The 21,700-nt window shown below is 36.9% G+C and overlaps 1 protein-coding gene and 1 pseudogene across 10 annotated transcripts in view; one reads left to right on the forward strand and one right to left on the reverse strand.

Annotated features, from left to right (window-relative positions):
• Positions 1–21,700, forward strand: part of LOC143851990 (putative disease resistance protein RGA3 pseudogene) — a 39,995-nt pseudogene that overhangs the window by 4,797 nt on the left and 13,498 nt on the right. The window contains exons 2-7 of one of the 8 annotated variants that reach the window (XR_013236589.1): positions 5,008–5,125; positions 9,873–10,176; positions 10,434–10,585; positions 10,710–11,109; positions 11,588–11,863; positions 11,963–12,886. The product of XR_013236589.1 is annotated as a putative disease resistance protein RGA3 pseudogene, transcript variant X6 (transcript). Of the gene's footprint in view, positions 1–5,007; positions 5,126–9,872; positions 10,346–10,402; positions 10,586–10,709; positions 11,110–11,587; positions 12,887–21,700 lie in introns of those variants that run through there. The other 7 variants (XR_013236585.1, XR_013236586.1, XR_013236584.1 and 4 more) reach the window with 7 other exon arrangements.
• On the reverse strand, positions 15,944–19,965 carry LOC143851404 (E3 ubiquitin-protein ligase UPL1-like). Of its 2 annotated transcripts, none has more exons than XR_013236316.1 (3): positions 19,243–19,965; positions 16,507–17,442; positions 15,944–16,272 (listed from the first exon to the last, which is right to left on the reverse strand). XR_013236316.1 is itself a non-coding variant. In XM_077360823.1 (3 exons), exons 1-3 carry the CDS (start codon positions 19,308–19,310, stop codon positions 16,253–16,255), a joined length of 681 nt encoding a protein of 226 aa, XP_077216938.1. In that variant the 5' UTR covers positions 19,311–19,965; the 3' UTR covers positions 15,944–16,252. The 2 variants fall into 2 exon arrangements, 1 of the variants encoding a protein (XP_077216938.1); XM_077360823.1 differs by having other exon boundaries at positions 16,850–17,442.

Consider the following 21,700-nt stretch of genomic DNA (forward strand, 5'->3'; position numbering starts at 1 on the left):
TGTTAATTTTTCATCTTGCATCTACCCCTCACACACAGACATTTATTGGAATTTCAAGTTCATAAAGAAAGTGCACTTATCCATGAAAAATGAAAACGAGAAGACAAAGCAGGTTTAAATGCTTGCTTTGTTGGTATGTCTAGGGTGAGATATTTTAATCTAAAATCAAATTCAAAATTAGTTGATGTGATGCTAGTAGAGCTCTTTGTTCTAGTTCTATGGATTAGGATGGAACACCATGATACTACACCATGATACTGGAAAAGACATCTACTCAAACAAATTATAGATGCCCAAACAAAATTCTGTCTTACATGGTTCGAAGTAGGTTAAATGTTTTTCTTTGTTGTATGTCTGGATTGAATTTTTCTTCTCTAAAATCAAATCTGACATTAGTTGATATGATGATAGTAGAGTGGGTTTTACATTTTTCTTCATTTATTTTCAAATTTAGTTACCTAGTAGTATACAATAAATTGTTACCTTTTTTTTGAAACAAAAAGAATCCCAACTGGGATGAATTTACAGCGTACACATTGTTGAATTTAAGCACTGTTCAGGCTGCTTTGGTTCTTATGTGATTTCTTTTTCTTTTCCTTTAGTCGCTTTGTGCCTTGGTGTAGTTTTTTGTTTTATTTTTCTCTGTTCTCCTTTTCCAATTAGTTTCAGCTTATCTAAAAGAAAAGAAGTGTCTATATTAAGAATTTGATCAATGTGTGTAACTATGGTCCATGCACAGTTAACTTTAACAAAGTCAAACAAGCCAACATGGATTTGTATTGAGCTTTCTACTCATTGGTTGTTCCTTGTCATCATTCATTGTATAAGAAGATGGAGTGGTGTCTAAAGGATTTTCTTTTGCATTTATTACAAGGATTCTCTTTTCAATTTATTACACCAACTTTTATTAGAAATTAGCATCAACATTGAAATAATTTTCCAATTTGCTTGTACCTCTGTTTCTATCTCTCCCTCTTTCTCTCTCACACACATATTGAATTTTTTTTCTAAATAAGAAAAATTAAAAACACAGACATGCAAACACACTGGCATATTTACTTCTTTTTTGTTAAACACACACCCACACACACACAGGTTAACTTAAAATGCTTCATTGGATCTTTCTTAGTTGCAAGTTATTATCGCCCTAAACTTTCTCCAATTTATTTCAAAATCTCGTCTACTCTTTTAGTTTGGGCCTTTCAAATAAAGAATCATAAAGAGGTTGAAGGTTATATCCTAGCTTACCTACCCAAAAAGAAAAAAGAATGATCCCTACCTATTTCCATTTGTTTTCACTTCTCCATCATTTTTGGATGCCTTTATCCATTCACCGAGGTTAGTCAAAAGTCTCAGTTGGGACCAAATGTAATTCGAAAGACTGTATCTATCCTCAGTGGACTCGGGGAGGAATCCAAAATGTTTGTAATCTCAGTAACCACTTGACTCCTCATTCCATCTTTCTCTGAGTTACGACCATTATAGGCTTTCGTATGAAGCGTCATTCTTCTCTCCGATCTCTGGGCAAAGTCAATCTGTCGGAGCGGTTTCGAATGTTCAATCAGCGATTTCTTGTGCAAAAAGAATAAATGTGGGACTGTGGTTTTCGGATTCAGAATCAATACAATACAGTAGACAACAAAATGTTAAGCTTTTACCTCTTCATTGTAAAGAATTTCCTTTTGGGGGCCCATTTATGAAATAATATTATGCTAGAATAAGCTTATTATTTCCTTTCATCTAAACTCAAACCTATATTAGATAGTTTCTACAGACTGAACATGTTTCAAGTCAATTTTGTTGGGAAAAGTTTATTTCATCTTGGCATTCATATCGGTTCTATATTTGGATTTCAATCCAATGACCAATTTACTTTTGCCAAATCGCAAGCTTGTTTTGGATTTTGCTTGAGTCTAAACTATCATCCACCCTATCCGGTAATATCAACTCATCTTGCAACATAGGAGGAATATTGTTGTTCTTCTCATAGTTCTTTCATATTCAGTCTAGATAAAATTTCCTTGAAGCTGTGATAACAAACTTTTCATAAAGAAGGAAGTATTCCTTTACTCAAACCTTCAAATTCCCAGACCGTCTTATCATTTTTGGTTCACGACGATGACTTTCTATCTTACTCAACAATGATATCCTTGTTGCATTTTGATATTTCGTATACTATTAGAATCAGAATCTTGGGTTTTAACTCTCTAGTTTTCCTTTTGGAAGGAGGATTATAGCATGATCCCTACATATTCAAAAATGAATTTATCTAACATAACAACACATAAAATTAAGCTTCATTGCAAGGGACCAATCGTTCTTTTTCCACATTTGTCTACTGATCTCAGCTTTAGTGTAGATACTTGATAGGTCGATGTATTTGTTTCATCTACTCCATTTCTCAGTCCTTTTTGTTTTTTTCTTCTTCTTGTTTCATGGAAAGACTCTGGCCTAAACACCTCTTAGCAGCATTGCTTCTCATACTTTTTTAGTATCAGATTCCAACTCATCTTCCCTCTTTCTTTAGTAGCTCTTTCCTCAAATTATTTCCTCCATAAAAAGATTGAGTTCAGCTTCTTACTGATCAAGAGCCCTCTAGTTGACGAATCGGTTTAGAATATGGGTCTTCCAACACTTCTCAGTTTCCTCCTTGACTTCCTTTTGAGGTAGATAAGGTTCCCTATTATCTTTCTTGGCACATATCATACTTTTATAAATCCCATTTGAAATAGTCAATCCTTAAGAGCCCAACATGAGAACAGGATTGCTGCAACTTCAAATAGCTAATAGGAACCTGCCTATCTAGAACTCAAGATTGATGTAAAACTGATGCAAATCAGAAGTAAACACAACATCAATTGGAACAATGAAGTAGAGAGATTGAAAATCTTAGAAAGTTTTTTAGAAATTGCCCACTAAATAAAAAATTCCAAAATCATGAACTTTTTTTTTTCATGGAAGCACTAAAGAAGATCCACTAAAATAAGTAATCATGAATTGTTCGTATGTAAAAGGTTCCAAAATAATTAACTTCTTTCCCATAGCAGTAATAGAACTGGTCCATCAAAAAGAGTAATTATGAACTTTCTACTGAAACCTTACAATGAAGTACGTAGATAGTACTTGTACAAAAAGCATCTTCTAATTTCTAAAGCATAACTTTCTAGTCCCAGACTGATAGTCCTTTCTAAATAAACCCAAAAAAATCTCCTTTGTACTCTATATCTGTTGAAACATAAGTAATTAATAATATTCTTTACCTAGAAAAACTCAAAAAAGAAAAAAGAAATTGCTAAAATAAAAAAAACTACTAAATTTTGATTTACCGACTTTCGGGAAACAATTGATGACTATTTCTCCTATTACAAGTTCGACACAAATTCAAAGCTATCCGAATACGAATCGCTACAACATTGGTAGAAAACACAAAGTAGGATGTGAAGGCGATAAATTTAATAACAATGTTAATGGTAAAATAGCATTTAACACTACCCAAAAGTTGAAGGGAAGATAGGCTTGTCTTCCATTCTATATTTCTCAAAATTACCAGTTTTGAAGCTTATAAATATAAAATGTCATATCAATCAAAAGTTCCTTGCATGAACCAACTACCTTATCTTATACATGCTAGAATTAAAGACTTCGAACAACTTACAAAGCATAGCAAAATATGAAACGTAAGGTTATGCAACCTAGGAACAACCTGCAATGCGTGGAAAATTCAAATATTGACCGCATTCAACCAAGAAACAATCTACAATGCATAGAGAATTCAATGTAGTCAACTTTTGGAAAATGCAACTATCATAACTACCCATTTAGGCCCCCAATATGTTATCGAAGAAGATTGACCATTATTCTTTTCTCTATTAAAAATGCCTCCGTTTTATGTTAACTTCCTCTCTTTCTTTCATTCTTTTCAATTTTGTCCTCTTTTATCATGGTAAATGGAAAATATGTCCCCCTGTGAACCATATGACTTCTATTCTTTGGATGACATCACCCCGCAGTTGGAAAGAAATTCGCTCTTGATAATTCATTCCACTCACCACCATGGAACTCCATGCAAGTGAACAACTTCCCAAAAAACAAAAGTAGCTTGCATCACAAGCCATCCAATGAGACTATTTTTTGCCTTGAATGTCTCCTTCCATTCATCACCCGACTTGATTTGGATTTGATCTAGCCACTTCGTAGTTTGATTTTGTAGAACATTGTGCACTAGTGAGCATTTCAAACATGTCATCTAACTATGTCTCTACATGCTTTTTTATTACCCTTTAGTGGAATATTTTAGTTTTTTGGTAATTTCTACTGTAGAAAATACATTGTCATGCTCATTAATAGAACAAAGAAAAATAGATTATTCTCCCCTCTACATGATTTCTCTCCTCTCCTCTCCACCCCACCCCCTCCCCACCCACCCCCTCTCACTCTCTTACATGATTAAAGAAGAAATTACACCATACCAAAGCTTAGGGATCAAGATCCCTTAATAAGGGATTGAGTTTAAATTCCTACTAGATATACATATTTCCTTTCTTCTTACACCCATCGAAGCCATTGTTTCTTCTACCTGTCCTATATAGTTCTCAATTCTATCTTCTTTTCAAAAGCCCAATCCCTCTCAGTCTCCAAAAATGGCACACAAACACTACTCTCCTCTTTAAAAATTTTACTCAAAAGTTTTGTTGTTGTCTAACAGTAGACTTTGCCAATAAATCATTACTATGAGTACAAGGTCATTCAATTCTTTATTATTTAGTTCCTTTTTTTGAATGCCCATTATTGTTTGAATTATTTACTTGTTTAGATATTGCTTCAATTGAACATGACAGTGAAGAATTTTCAACTTATAGTTTTTTACAACTTTACCTTCCATGACTTTATTTCTCTGGATTTTTATGTTTATGTACTCAAGCAAAGAAATAAATCTAAGATGTTCCTAATTGACCTAAACTTCAAGTAATATAAATGCCAACTTACATGCTAATCTTTTCATTTCAGGTTAAGCGAAATTGGTGGGCACCATTCTCTCATTGTAAAATCAAAAGGCAGAATATCTATATTTGCAGCCTTGAACGGATATTGAACATCAAGAAGTCCAGAATGTAATATCCAATAGGTACCTTCACACAAACATACCTATGGTTGGTTAGTATGCAAATCATGATTGCACTTGTTTCAACAACAAAGATAATGTTATATTGGTTTTAAGATTCAGAACTCCCTAAAGGAGTCTCATCGACTGACCTATAACTGAATATATGAAATGAAAGCATATGTGGTTCCTTTTTTAGCACAGAAACAAGTCTAGAGAGTTGGATTACAATATTCTTAATAGCGGCCATAAATTCAAAGAGCCAACAATGAAATCGTTAGCAATTCTATTTAGAATGCCTCTAGATGTACAACCCGAGCTGATTTTTGAACCTCCATCTTTGTTAATATTTTTTCTTTTTCTTCGCTAGAGTGCATTGTGGGTAACTTTTTACTATAGCTTCCATGCTAGTAACTATATTAATCTTTTTCTTTCTTCTGGGTAAGTGTGGGCAACTTTCTACTATAGCTTGCATGCTAGTAAGTATTTCTTCTGGGTCAGTGGGCAGGGATTGCAGTGCAAGGTCACTGGATCAATCCTTAAGTCTTAAAATCATTGAAAGACTGATGCTTCAGATGCAACAAAGCAACTGTAGCAACTTTTCAACACTAAAACCATGTTTTTTTCCTGTCTTAGCAATCTTACTGCCTGGGCCCTTTGTACTATTCGTCTGTTGACACTACCGCTGATTTATCCTCTATTGTACGTATTACATGCTATGAATTTAACAGCTTGCATCATTTGATTGGGAGGCTCCCCCCTCCCCCCTCAATGATTACTCGGTGTAGAAATCTGACGAACCTAATTCGATGTTACGTCCAAAAGTAACATTAAAACAAGTATAATGATAACACTAGTGTTTTATGTGGTTTGAAAATGGTGCCTACATCCATGGGAGAGACCACGATGTTCTATTATGTGAGAAACAGATAAACAAAGATTACAATAGATTAATGAAGTAGATTGGGAGGCAAAGAAAAAGGATGGGCTTCGTAGGCTGGAGGATTGGATTCTAAGAGAAGAGGCCTCGGAAAAATCAAACTTGAATGAAGAAGACCAAGCTGTCAATGAGAGACCGTGGAGTGCTTATCTACACTTATTCTATCTATAACAAATTCATTTCAACATCCTTCAACCACATTTGTACATTTACTAAAGATATTGCAAATAGGCATAAAAAGAGAGACCGTGGAGTGCTCTTCACTGAGCATTGAGAACACCCTCCACTTCCAGTAGTTTGTGGGAAATTTCAGGGGGGATGTTTTTTCTATTCCCATCCGCTACATCTATCAAAGTAGTGAAAGCTTTAGCCATTCTGTGCTGTTGTGACACTTCAAGCACTACTTTCCTGATGGCAGATTTTTTGAGATTTAGTTTTTTCTTAGGTCCTGTTCGTTTTAGATTGCGACAACCGATTGTGAACCTCAAGCCTCTTATTGGACTCAAAATCAAATTTAATTTTGAGTCCAAGAATCGGTTTGGGGTTCACAGTCGGTTTTCGCAATCTAAAACGAACAGGGACTTAGGCATAGTGAATTATAGAGTGGTTAATACTATGTAGTCATCTTCTTTGTGGATGGGAAGCTTTTTCTGTTACCGTCTTTCCTGGGACATCTTGTTCCATTTTGCTATAACTCAAGGTTTTATGTTCAGATGCTATCTTGTTATCTTTAAAAAGAATAATGCAGTGTAGGCAGATGGTTGCATTCAGAAAGATTTCCAGGTATGAGTCGTGATCTTGAGTTGAGTTGACATGGCTAGTCACCCTACTGAATACAATGGTTACAACACATTCTTAAGTATTGGATAAAACTAATTTTGCGTAAAATAGGACAATAAATTAGATACTAGAAATTATTTTTTGAAGTTAGTTTGGAAACTTGAGGGCTAGTAACTCCATGTTCTCCAAATCAAACAAGGATACGGTCTAGGACAACTGTCAAAGGTGTTAGGACCACTCTTCACAACTTTATTAGGCAATATGGATCCCAATTGTTCCAATACTCGGGCATATGGGTGTTTGGCACTATGGGTGAATGGAGCTGGCTTTCACTTTGTAATTTCTAATATTCGATATTGACTTTACTTTCAAGGAAACATTACTGTAAATAAAACTTTTCTGCATTAATACTAACAGAAACAGAGAATCTGTATGAATATACTAAAACAAAATGCATAATAGTGAGAGGCTGCAAATTTAGAAAATACCAGAATAATTTAGTGACATTCATATTATTGTTAACCTACCACTGAATAACATCATAAGTAGCGAAACACTTTGATTATATTGCCTGCAATGTAACACTGAAATGTATTGACAATGTCATATTCTTGTATATGAGTGCAGAGCAATATATTAAAATGTTGTCCATGATTACTTATATTATTAGGCTGCATCAGTAAACAGAATTTGAAATTCCAAAAGTTGAGAATTTGCTAATTACTGCCTCTACATATTGCCCATACCAATGTCCTACTGACAAGTAGAAAACCAAAGAAATCCAGATGCCAAACATGCAATCCACAAACCAGAGAGTTGCGAAGAAAATGTTTGCATAACTTATTAAATGTCTTGCTCCTAATGATAGTAATTTCAGTACCCAATAGCTTAAGTGTTGCTGCTTCAGGCATCTCTCAGCTGGTGTGTTCTGTTAAAGCATAAGTTTGAACTTGAAGAGGACCCTATTGGGTTGTTGTACCCTGAAAATTGCTTGGTTTACGATTTGAGGTGGACTCTTAAGTAATAATATAAGGGACATGACAATACTTTGTTGTACCCTGAAAATCGCTTAATTTACGATTTGAAATGGGAGTACTTGGTCTCTACCTCTTCTTATAAGTTAGGCATTTCTCTTAACTCTATCCAAATTCTTGAGTCACGGGATTAGCTAAATTAAGATATGATCATCGTTTATGATCCACGGCTCACTCAATTAGAGCCCTAACTACTTCAATGGAATAAGCTCCAAAGACGCTTTTAATCGTTGTGCTGGGACAATCTAGTCGATGGTTCTCCAGTCATCTTGATGAGGAATTTAGCTATGACACCCACTGACCTTACATTATGAGTACTGCTGTATCGAAGCCAATGGGAAGATCAGTCCCAGGGCTCAATCTAAGTTGCTAGCCAGGTTCAAGATGGCTGAAGGGGTTGTCATGAAGATTTGTAAGGAATTGTAGGATCCATAGCTGGAAATAGTGCTGGGAACCCGGAAAAAATGGGAAGATAGTTGCAAGGAAATCAGATTCCATAGCTAAGAGAACAAAATCACTTGCACATGATGAAACTCTTTTTTCCTGACAACCCCAACCGCCACGCCCCACCCCCAACCCACGCACCCACACACACATAGATAGTGATCCATTCTCGTACTCCGTTTCAAGAAATTCAATATAGATGAAGGACTGTTAAAAAATCTAGACAAGTTGTATCCATATGGCCTTTCTGAAAAAGTTGTGAATCTTGAAGTCATATACCATTAGCTGCCCAATTTCAATTTGAAGGACTTCTGTTCATTTTTTCTATCTCTCCACCTTGTTTGGACCCCTCAAGTTACAATCTTATGAAACTACCAGTTACTCTAAATGCTTAAGCTGTTGGAGGAGGCAGTATTTAATCTTTTTATACTTTAGCACTCCCCCTCACGTGTGGCCCCTGTTTTAGGGTTGGCCCACACGTGGCACATGTGGCCCCTCTTTTGGGTATTGCCATTGCATGTGGATTTTGCTATCCAGGAGGTTTGAACCCACCCAGGCATTTGCTATGTTATCATGTGAAACTACCAGTTACTCCAAAAGCTTATGTTGTTGGAGAAGGCAATATTTAATTTTTTTATACTTTAACAAATTTGATGGCTTGAGCCAAGTATTTCATCTTTGGATGCAAAGTTATATTATGGAAGGATTTGCTCCACATCCTTTGGGTTATGGAAGGAGAGGTATACGAGAAGGTTCAAAAAATGTTGCAAGTTATGTCTGATCAAACTTATTAACGATGATGTCTCGAAAATGTCTACAAATACTAAGAAAACTGATGATTTTCTAGGTGTTTGTCTTCCGTAGAAAAAACCACCCATTCAGAATTTAGTTCTTTCCTTGTCTGAGACTGGAAAAAATGAACAATCTTGCAAAATTTGCATCTATCTTTGGGAGATTAAATCTCTCAGAAATGTGCATGTCCATGGCGATTGAACAGTACGTCCACCGGATTCAAAATATTCTGTCCTTTTATTATAATTCTCAATATTCCAAGAAAATACGTCATCTTGCTTATACACTAGCCAAAGTCTAATATCTAGTTGGATATATTTGCTCAGCCTTTTTGCTAGATATTATCAAGGACATCAAGAAAAAGTAAAGAAGGCCATATATCGTTTTAATCTTTGCTAATTAATAGTGGGGCTAAATAATTTTCTTATCAGGTGCTTAACTGCCTCTTAGTGTACTAATGCAAAACTTATTTTGAATAGAGCTTGGTGGTGATTAAATTCATTTTAATGTCTTTATTGGGTACTTTCTTAAATACAGATAGGTTTACCTTAAATACTCATTATTGTTTGAATGTGTTGTTTAGATGTTGCTTCAGTGGAACATGACTGCATAAAGATTTGTCGTACTGTAGTTTTTTCTCCAAATTTATATTCCATGAGGTTATTCCTCTGGAAATTCTATGTTCATGTAATATATCTATGGAGCAAATCAGGGATGTATCAATTTGAGCTAAAATTCAACAAATATAAATTCAACTTACATGTTAATCTTTCGATTTCAGGTTAAAGAATTTAGTGGGCACCTATGTTGCATGGATTCAGATTCACGTGTCGAGATCTGACATGGATTCGAGGTTTGGATTCGGCAAATCCCAAAAAGTCGGAGTCGAGATCCATCCAAGTGCAACTGTTGCTTGACTTCTTCACCAATCTCTATTCAAGGGAGATAGGTAATGGGGCCCACCTCTTGGTTATTGCTGTTGGAGATATTGTGATGAACTGCTTTGGGTGTTTAATAAAATAGAAGCTGTGTTTCCAAAGCTTGGAAAGTTGTCCTTGTGTTCTGTTCGTTGGAGTAATTGACAGGTATTTTCAAAGGAAACTGAATGGTACTCTTTTTTTTCAATAATAACATTCCTCCCATCATTTTGTAATTCTCCCATTGAGCTTAAGGGTGCAACTTGGGTTGAGTCGAGTTGAAGTTTTGCTAAAAAAATGAATTGGAATCAAGTGAATGGGTGAAAGAGGTGAAGTGGTATGTCAACTTGGAAGGACTTGTGTTGCTCTCTCAAGTGAATGAACTTTTTTGCAGCTGAATATTGTGTCTCACTCTTCTTTTACAGTCATTGGAGACGCCAAGTCCAAGAAGGTGTTGGTCTTGCAGCAGAATGGAATGCTAAATTCTCAGAAAATGAGAAGAAGTATAAAGAGGAGGCGGCAGAGTTGAAGTCACTCATTTGGTGAATTGCCTGCTGGATGGGAGAAGGTCCTGCCGGTGAGGAGTTGGGATTGATTGTTCTTTAACACGCATTTTCAGGCCCCTAATAATTGAAATTTCTGTTATGAACTTATGTAAATACATTGTTTTCTCATCAGCCATTGGCTTTACTTGTTTGCAGACGTACACTCCTAGAGTCCTGCTGATGCTACTAGAAATATGTCTCATCCTGTGAGAGTGCCCAACAGAGAAATGCATCCCCGTGGGAAGGTCTCTTTATTCAAGCTTTATGGGAGGGATCAATGATATTGGTGAAGGTGCAGTTGGCCTTAGAGGGTTCTTTTAGAGCCTTAAACCAACCCAATAGGGCCGAACGCTCAACGTTGATTTCACTGTGAAAGGTTTACATGAGTATTGGCATAATCCTCAATCTGCAGAAATGCTGTGACTTCCTGTGAGACTTTCTCAGAGGAAAACCAGAGATTTGGTTGTAGAAGAAAAGAAAGAAATGGAAAGGGCCTTGAAGAATATTAGAGTTTTCGTCTGCCACGGAGACACTGAGCAGAGATACAGAGTTGAAGGTCAGGACAGTTTACGATCTGTTCTATTTGTTTGATTAGATATTTAATTTGCTTTAGCTCATTGATCAATTGTTTATCCAAGCAAGTTTGTTGCTGTAAGTGACTTGCCCCCAAGGAGGAAGAGAAGAAAGAAAACCTGCGGAGACTCAGATGATGATATTAGTTTCAGTTTGTTTGATTAGATTTCATTTGATTTTTAGGGCTGCTTGTTTGATGAATTTGAGTTCAAAATTGATATGAACGTGGCAGCAGCAGGAATATTTTTAGCAGTTTTTTATCCTATATGCAGCAAGAGTATTTTTACAGTTTTCTTTTCTATATTTAGTTGGAACTTATTTAGTAGCTTCTTATTTGAATTCTATGTTCGGTAGGAGAATAGAGTGCAGTAGGAAAGTCCCTTTGATAGAAAATAAGTTGTAACCTTCATTTTTGGGCATGAACTAAATCAGAGAATGTTGCATCTCCTGGTTTATTGCAGCCCCTACCTATTCCAGAGCGAGTGTGGACAGATATTTCGATGGATTTTATTGAGGGCCTTCCGGAGTCGCAAGGGAAGAAAGTTATACTTGTAGTGGTAGATCGCCTCAGTAAGTACGGTCATTTCCAGGCTCTTTCTCACCCTATACAGCTCTCGACGTCGCTCAGGTGTTCATGGATAACATCTTTCGTCTACATGGGATGCCATCGACAATTGTTAGTGACCGTGATCCAATTTTCACAAGTGCTTTTTGGAAGGAACTCTTCAAGTTGCATGGTACTAAGTTGTGCTTCAGTTCTGCATATCACCCCCAAACGGACTGCCAGACCGAGGTTTTAAATCGTACTTTAGAAACTTATCTGCGATGTATGACAGGTGATCGGCCACGACAATGGGTCAAGTGGTTACAGCTTGCAGAATGGTGGTACAACACGACCTTTCACTCGGCTACTAAGGTTACTCCTTATGAGGCAATATATGGCCAACCCCCTCCTACATATATCCCTTAAGTACCAGGTGATGCAGTGGTTGCCGCTACTGATACATCCCTTCGTGATCGTGATGCCCTCATACGCCTATTGAGGCATAATTTGCAGTCAGCTCAAAACCGCATGAAGAAGTTCGCAGATGCACATAGAACTGAGCGCGAATTTGAAGTTGGGGACTGGGTGTACTTACGTCTTCAACCTTTTCGCCAAACAACGGTGGCAGTACGACAGAATATGAAGCTAGCTTCACGCTATTATGGTCCTTTCAGGGTCTTGCAACGAGTTGGCATGGTGGCTTACAGGTTGGAGGTGCCGGAAGGGTCATGCATTCATTCCGTCTTTCATGTTTCGCTCATGAAAAAGAAGTTAGGAAGCCATTCAGTGGCTCTGGTTGATCTGCCCCATGTGGATAACGAAGGTAGGGTACGATTGGAGCCGGTGGCTATCTTGGATCGGAAGATGGTTATGCGGGGAAATCGTGCAGTGACTCAAGTCCTTGTTTAGTGGTCAAACACTTATCCAGAGGACGCCACATGGGAATACTTGCGTGACTTGCAACAACAATTTCTAGATTTTAGACCTTGAGGACAAGGTCGTTTTGAAGGGGAAGGGAATGATATGAACGTGGCAGCAGCAGGAAAATTTTTAGCAGTTTTTTTATCCTATATGCAGCAAGAGTATTTTTACAGTTTTATTTTCTATATTTAGCTGGAACTTATTTAGTAGCTTTCTTATTTGAATTCTATGTTCGATAGGAGAATAGAGTGCAGTAGTATTTTTGGGCATGAATGAAAACAACTATTTTCTTCTATTCTTCTTGTTCTTGAGGAAATCTCCCCGGACATGAGATTAATTAAGTCTCTTTTCCAAGTGCCATATTAAAAATTTTAATCACTTGATAATCAAATTTCTTTGTTGATTGGGTGGATTTATGATCCCCAAAGAATGATTGTCTGCTTTCTGTTTATTGCATGTAAGAAGTGCGCTTGTGAAAATAGTCATCCTTTAATAAATGCATTGTAAAATAACCAAATTATTACGTATTGAAGGGTATTTAGCCATTTAACAATACAGTAAGTGTATCATGATCACTTATGAAATGATGATGAAGTCACTTTTGTTGCAACTTATTATGTTGATAATTGATGCTTGGCATAATCGGTTGCCATAATCACCATCACTTGTTGTATAATCTGAAACAAACAGGGCCTAGAGAGTTTTTATTTTCTTCCCCATCACTCTGTTATGTTTAATATATATTTTTTGGGAATTGCTGGCGTCCATCGCAGAAGGCATTTCGCGGATGGTCTGTCACATGTCAGACACCCACCTCGTCAATGGAGACAAAAGTTGTTGTCTTTATTCATGAGTTGGCTGGTCTGATATGCGACAGACCAGCCGCTAAATGCCTTTTGCGATGGACCCTAGCAAATCCCATATTTTTTTGAATGGTTAAGTTATGTTTAATATTATTTTATCTTTATTTTGGGGTTTACTCTGACATTCTTGGTACCTAGGTTTTTCCCTTCCCTTTTCTGTTTAAAAAAAATGGAACAATTACCAATGGGGGACAAACATTAGGTGAAATTATCAACAGGACCCATGCTTTACAAAAATTATCAACGAGGGACAAAAGAGGTCTTGTCAGTAAAAGCTGGACGAAAATGCCCTTTGGCATTTACTACACGTTTTGACCTTATTTTTTTCTTCTTCCCTCTTCTTTTACTTTTCCATTATCACCCTTTTGATTTTTACCCTACTAGTCATCTTCCTCCTTGTTCAGCCACCATTGTTGCTGGCAAATCTTGAAAACTTGAATGTTGAGTTCTTACCATCTATCTCTTTGTATCTAGGTTTTGTTTTTCTTTTCTTTTTTTAGGGTTTTGCACTATTTTTCATTCCTCTATTTCTGATTTATCTTTGTTTAGGGTTTAAGCGGTTTGTATTTGAGGATGTGTTCCGGAGATAATGCATGGATGGCTTCACTCACTTTTTTGGAAGACAACTGGTTGTATAAGAAAAAGTTAATGTAATACATGAGTGGATGGCTACATATTTTTTGATTTACTTAAATTGTTTTTCGTAATACACAAATTGGGATGTAATACATGAAGCACATTTAATGAAAACAATATCCATTTCTTTTGTTATTTCTATCATGAGCATAATTGTAATGCCATTAGAAGAGTTGCTATAGGCAGAGGGTTTTGTAGCAGAAGGGTTTATTAACTCTATGGAAGGGGGTTAGTAACTCTCAAAAGGTTACCAACTTTCAAATGGGCTTATCAAGTGCTTGAAAATTGGCCGAGGGTACTGGAGTTTTGGAAGGGGGTTTTCAAGTCTCTATGATTGGGGTTATCTAGTATAAAAAATGGGGTTACCAATATTCAAATGGGGTGATCAAGTCCCTAAAAATTGGCAAAGGGTACTGGAGGTTTGAAAGGGGGTTTTCAAGTCTCTGGGATTGGGGTTATCTAGTATAAAAAAATGGGGTTACTAATTTCCGAATGGGCTTATCAAGTCCTTGAAAATTGGCCGAGGGTACTGGAGTTTTCAATTGGGGTTTTCAAGACTCTGGGATTGGGGTTATCAAGTATCAAAATGGGGTTACCAATTTCCGAATGGGCTTATCAAGTCCCTAAAAATTGGCCGAGGGTACTAGAGTTTTGGAAGGCGGTTTCAAGTATTTTGGATTGGGTTTATCTAGTATCAAATGGGGTTACCAATTTACGAATGGGCTTATCAAGTCCCTTAGAATTAGTCGAGGGCACTAGAGTTTTGGAAGGGGGTTTTCAAGTCTTTGGGCTTGGGGTTATCCAGTATCAAAATGGAGTTACCAAATTCCGAATGGGCTTATCAAGTCCCTTATGAACACGTTTTTACTTGCTGTTTTTTTTTCACTCTTTCATTTTCACCATTTTTTTCTTTCTACCCTACGATTCATCTTCCTCATCCTCCATTGAAAGGGAGAAGGAGAAATGCAAAACCCTAAAACGAACAAAAAACAAAACCTATAGATATAGAGAGATAGATGGGAATGAGTTCACGTTTCAAGTTTTCGAGCTTTCTCGCCTCTAATGGTGGCTAAATGATGAAGAAGATGACTGGTAAGGTAAAAAATACAAAGTTGAAAATGAAAAAGTAAAAAAAAGAGGGAAAGAAGAGAGAAGAGGGAAAAGTGGAAAAGCAAAACATGTTGCGTAAGAAAAGGGCATTTTCATTCAGCTTTTAATGACAAGACCTCTTTTGTCCCTCGTTGATAATTTCTGAAAAGCATGGGTCCTGTTGATAATTCCACCTAACTTTTGTCCCCCATTGGTAATTGGTCCTAAAAAAATTTATGTTGCCATTCAAAAAATATAAAATAAAGACCATATGATGTGAACTAGATCACATTAAAAAATGGAGAGAAAACTCCACGTAGGAGGAAAATAGGGGAGAAAAGACCTAAATGGAAGAGGATTCATAGTCCACAACTACGGATTATTACATGAAAACATAGTGATTTATAGAACTTTGTTCACTCTTGACCGAAGATTCTACCCATCGGAGTCATCTTGGTCTGCATTGAAACAAGTTTCAAGTGGAATTGGATAATTTAAAATTAAAACCTTAGGTGAGCATCCTAAAGTGTATACAAGTTATTGGCGTAAGGGGCACATTCATGTGTCCTACAGGATAGTGTGACCTTCAGGATAGTGTGATCAACAAGTTATAGCAGATAATTTAATGGGCACATTCATGCATGTTCCGAAAAAATGCAAGCAACTTCATGATTGGACATTGAATGCATAAACATGAATAAATCCTTTCAATTAAGAGTTCAATGTTCAAACATAAATATGTAGAACTCACAATCAATGTCTGGAAGTCCACTAATCAATTATTTCTAGTTCCCCATCGTTCAAGATAGATATCTATTGGGGTTCCACGCAAAAGCAATAGTCCCACATTGGACATGTGAAATGGATGTGGATGGGTTATAAGGGAATGGGCACCCTCCCTCTAACGGCTAGCTTTTAGGGGCGAGTTCTACCTGGTGTGATTCCCTACAATATCAAATCCCGAGGGATCAACACATTGAAAAGCTATGGCCTCACTGTCATGATAGGTAGCCTTAACCCCGAGAATGTGCTTCTAGAAAGATCGAGTGAAATGAACATCCAAAAGCTGCCAATCAAATAGAGCCTTCCCAACCTGGACGGAAACGAAAGAATTAGATATAAATATTGGAATATAACAAGAAGGCACATACCACTCTCCCAATGAACTTGAAGTAAGAAAGGTGATCTGTTTGATAAACAGAGTTGGGATTTGGCTGAAAATGTTGATTCATTGCCCATGATCATAAAAAGTAGAGCACCCTTGTCAAAAATGACCCTAGAAAACAAACAAAGATGCAAAAATGTATAGGGCTATACGGACTCGAACCATAGACCTTCTCGGTAATGAACAGTCAACCAGCCCTTGAGATCTTGAGCGGCATGCATCTGCAGTTGATTATATGAATCTTCAAAAGCTCTTCTCACTGAAATTCTTAGACGACTGTGATGATGATCGTACTGGTGTTTTATTTTTTATCGGAAATGAGCCCATTTGTTATCAAATTCAATAAAACGCAGGACTTTCAGCATAAGAGAGAATGACTTCTCAAGCAACCCAGGGTTTTTCAGAATAAAAGCATTTAACAGTTTACTGTGCTTTTCAGCTAACTATACAAAAGCAATTAGTTTATCATCAGCTTTTTCATGGCTCACAGATAATTTCTGCGTACCAGAATTTGTGGCATCTTCAACATCAAAAGTCTTGACAGTGCTGAAGTCATGGCCAACAACTGACTGCCGAGGATGTGACCTTTCACAGGTTACAAAGAAGCGCTCTATGTATGGAAAAATATTCTGGGTACCTGCTGGAAGTCGATCTATTACACCAATGCTGGTGGATGCAGAGCACCCATATACAGTAGAAAAATCAGATGCAGAATCTGAACAGCTCTCTATTTTGCTTGTGCAAAAGTTCAACTCCATCCACAGTAGCTCCAAAAAAGCATTTATGTCCCAAACCTGAGAAAGATTGTCATTATACTCTTTTAAAGGTAGAAGCTGAGGAACTTTCTTCTCAAGTAATGACGCAATAAGAGAGATCAATGCCTGTAGAACTCTCAAGATTGCATTCCCATCGGTTGAAGATGTGCTCAGAAGGGCCTTTTCTGCCTCACCGAAGCTATGCAATTCACTCATTGCAGATTTACACAATTTTTTCACAGAAACTGCTAGCGCATTTATAAATAAATGGCAATGAATGGGAGCAATAGCAACTAACTTCTTCAATGCCTCAGCCACAAGACCATATGTATAATCTGACAGACTGCAAAAAAGAAGAATATGAGAAATCTGAAAGTAAGACGGAGATAACATTTAAAAAAATGCAAGAGGACTAGAACTATTTATCGAAGCTATGAAAGTTGTGGAAATGTACATTTCTCGGAGAATCACACAATATCAAAGACTGACACTTTCGTCCTAGAAGAAAATATGAGGGATAGATTCGAATTTGTATGAATAGATCATTATGAATATAGTAGAGAAAGGATAACTACCATTCACATATCTTTTAGGAGAAAGCCTAGGTTCATAGCTGTGATGCAAAATTATGTTCACCTAACAATTGAAGAGGTGTAAATATAGAGAGGAAAGCATGATACCAGCACAAGTTTCATACCAAAAAATGAAAATAACAGAAGAAGACAGAAGTATGTTATGCTAGGTTGAAGGTGCATGGTTCTAAGTAAATGGATGTAGCTGGCATACAATCAATTAAAATAGGCAGTATAATCCTAAGTATGTAAATTTTAATTTTGACAGAAGCACCAGCAGTTTTTCTCCATGCTTCTTGCATATGTTCAGGTTATATATGGATAAAAATGAGGGAGGATTATATTGATGGAACAGGGATCTCTTTTATCAAGCCCAGGATAAATTGGTGAAACTAGCAACTGTCAACAATTTCCCCAGATTGCATGTAATTGTGGTGAGTCTCATCTATCAAGACCAAGGCCCATTGATCTTGAGAAGATTAGAAGCCAAGCTACTGGGGTATGGATCCAACAGAGACTGTTAGTCGAACAATCACTTTAGTATAGATTCTTAATCTCCCGTATTTCCTTTTGACAACCATTGTGAATCTGGTAACTATGATCTTGGGAAAAGGATTAAGGGATTAAAAAGTTTTGAAATAGTTCCTTTCCAAGCCTTTCGTTGTGCCTCCAAATCCCTTTATCCGCCCAACTTACAGGAATAATGTCAACTTGGCACAGAAAGTTACTTGCACTGAAGAAATAGAGTTTATTGTTTGTTTCAAAGCCTTTGTTATGCCTTGTGATGGAGGAATTTAGTCTCAAGACATCAAGCTGTTAAAATTATCAATAAGTTTATGAGAATTTATTGTGATAATTCCATTGCGGTTTTTCGTTACAAGAACAAGAAATTAAGGGGTCAATGTAGTTTGACTTGTTGTGAGGAAAATTGTTCAAAATCTTAATTTTTTGTGGAACACAAAAGCACTGCACTTGTGTCGGCAGACTCCATGACCAAAGGCTTGCCATCGAAGCTCGGTAAAGAGCGTGTTGCATGCATTAGGTTGGTGGACAAGCATACCGGCTTTGGATAGTGGGAGACTACATAAAGATTCAGACAATTGTGTTGTGATCACAATATGTTTTGATTGATTCTAATATTTTACACTATGTGTTGCTCCGTAATTAGTTTTGTGCACATAAATGGATGTTATAAAACAAGCAAAGTGCCCATAAAAGATATAAAGTGGACCATAAGGTTGACTGTAATCATGTTGGTGGGGATAGTAGCTTTGTGGCCATGGGGATATTATTGGATAGAATTAATCCAATGATTACATTATCCGTTGCTTTTATCTTCACTGAATGGAATAGTAAGAAAAACCGTTGCACATAAAGTATGCCGATCAATGTGAAAGCCCACGCCGGCCAAGTGGTAGAATGTTAGAATGTTGCCATTCTTAGGTGCCCTGGGCATAAGCCATTCTTTGGAAAGTTTGGCCAAGTGTCATTCACAACATGGAAACATTCTTGCATTGACAAAAGGTGTAGAAGAAATTGTTAGAGGAATTAGGTCAAGCAAGTCTACTCACCGGTATGTCATTTGTCTACGATAAGAATTCTTCTTGCTTTGGCATCTATTGAGCAATATGTTGTGCATCAAATGGATGTAAAGACGGCTTTCCTTAATGGAGACCTCCCAGAGGAAATCTACATAAACCAACCTGAAGGGTTTGTCATGGAAGGCTTTGAGCACAAAGTTTGTAAGTTAAACAAATCTTTATATGGTCTTAAACAAGCACCTAAAATATGACATCAAAAATTTGACAAGGTAGTAAAGAGCTTTGGTTTTCAGACCAGTTACTCAGATAAATGCCTTTACTTCCGTTCTGTGTCGAATAAGGTTGCAATTATTTGCTTGTATGTAGACGACATATTGATTCTTGGTTCCGATCTCTCTGTAGTGAGTGACGTGAAATCAATGTTGGCTAACGAATTTGACATGAAAGATCTTGGTGTGGTAGACATCATTCTTGGTATGAAAGTAAGTTTTGATAGGCAAGGGATCACTCTTAGCCAAGCCCATTATATTGAGAAACTACTTTCTACATGGGGATACAGTGAGTGTAAACCGATTGAGACACCATTTGATTATACCAAAAAGCTGAGACCTAATAAAGGAGCCAGCGTGAATCAGTTGGATTACTCTAAATTTATTGGTAGTCTCATGTATGCGATGAGTTGCACTAGACCAGACATAGCCTTTACAATTGGCATGCTGAGTCGTTTCACTAGTAATCCTGGCCATGAGCACTGGGATGCCCTTATGAGGCTGATATGATACCTTAAGGGTACTCAAGGTTATGCTCTATGTTATAATGGCCAACCTCCTATCCTGGAAGGATTTTCTAATGCATCATGGGGCTCAGAATTAGGAGACAGTAAATCTATTAGTGGTTATGTATTTACACTGGGTGGCGCTGCTGTTGCATGGAAGTCAAAGAGACGGACTTGTATAGCTCTGTCATCTATGGAATCGGAACTTTATGCTCTAGCTTCTGCAGGAGATGAAGCAGAGTGGATAAAAGATCTGATCCTGGATATTCCATTAACCCATTTAAAGATTAACTCTTTAGATTTGTTCTGTGATAATCAAGCTACAATTACGATTGTAAAGAACTCACTCTTTAATGGTAAGAGGAGACATGTCAGGCTGAAACATGTCACGCTGAATTATCTTATCGAACAAGGTATTATCACTTTGGTTGATGTGAGATCGAAGGATAATCTGGCCGATGCTTTTACGAAGGGACTGAACAAAGATCGAATATTCAAAACTGTGGGGGAGATTGGGTTAAAGACTGTGTAGACATGTCTTAACCTACACCATGTTATTTTGAATTTTTTGAATCTCCCTTTCTTGGCCAAGATAAGCACTTATATATTTCAATGATGTTTACAGTTGTCTTTATGTCATTCCACATTTGATGACATGTCCTTCTTGGGAAAGGTTGTTTCATTCCAAACTCGATGATACAGCTTAACTCAATTCGGATATGATGGCTGTAACATTCCAAATGGAAACATGGAATGGTTCTTTGCAAAATAAATTATTTTGGTGTCGTTCTTGTATTGAAACTTGACACTAGTGAATGGTTCTTTGCAAAAGAAACTATTTAGGTCTTGTTCTTGAATGAAACTTGACATTGATGCTTATTGATATTTGTTTTTCAGCCAATATGAAATGGTACTAAGTTCTTCTGGTAGAACTAGATATTTTTGTATTTTACACAAATGATTGGATTCATTTTCATGAAATTCATATTTGGTAATTTATAAGAATTGGCGAAAATGGAGGAGATTGCCTCGATCTGGATTTTGATGGGGATGACTTACTTGATGAGTGAATCCTTATAGAGCAGTGGGGACTATTATTTTCTTTTCAGTTGGAAAAATAGTTCGCTTACACGTGAAACTGCTCTTGTTTGAGTTTGGATTATTTCTAAAACTCATGGTTAGTCTTAAAAGTATTCTTGTTTTCAATTGGATTACAGATCTTTTTTGATATGGTGCGATGGATGATTCAATATTTTGTCTGAACATCACATTATCTATCTATTGGATTGTGCTATATGTAGAACATAAGAGGGGATTGTTGGGTATATAATACAACCCATGTATGTTCTAATATAATAATGGACTGGTGTAGTGGGCCTACATGGGCTAGAGTCCATTAACCAGTCATTAACCCTAGTGTATCTATATATATAGGGGCTGGAGGCAACAAACTTGGTATTCCAAATTAGATACCTTGGGTGTGATGACTGGTTAATGGACTCTAGCCCATGTAGGCCCACTACACCGGGCCATTATCTTATTGGGCTTATATTAGATCATACATGGGTTATATTATATACCCAACAGAAACATGCCTTCGACGGTTTTGATGAGCTTAGCTTTGATAAGATTAGAGGCTAATTTTAGAAAGCAAGAAGCTTCCAACTTCTTCATATTGATTATAAATTACCCAGCACTCCTTCTTCCCATACT

Source organism: Tasmannia lanceolata, unplaced genomic scaffold (assembly GCF_043159265.1).
Source record: "Tasmannia lanceolata isolate RefF3 unplaced genomic scaffold, GAP_Taslan_0.1 ptg000018l, whole genome shotgun sequence".
In the NCBI taxonomy this organism is placed as follows: Eukaryota; Viridiplantae; Streptophyta; class Magnoliopsida; order Canellales; family Winteraceae; genus Tasmannia; species Tasmannia lanceolata.

What these genes read in the sequence shown, in the direction of transcription:
- LOC143851404 (XM_077360823.1), bottom strand. Translation starts at nt 19,310, where the DNA reads ATGCACAACATATTGCTCAATAGATGCCAAAGCAAGAAGAATTCTTAT. An exon ending in CGTAGACAAATGACATACCG is followed by an intron (nt 17,443 to 19,242) that starts GTGAGTAGACTT and finishes TCTTTTTTGCAG; the next exon opens with TCTGTCAGATTATACATATG. An exon ending in TGAAGATGCCACAAATTCTG is followed by an intron (nt 16,273 to 16,849) that starts GTACGCAGAAAT and finishes GTTTCCGTCCAG; the next exon opens with GTTGGGAAGGCTCTATTTGA.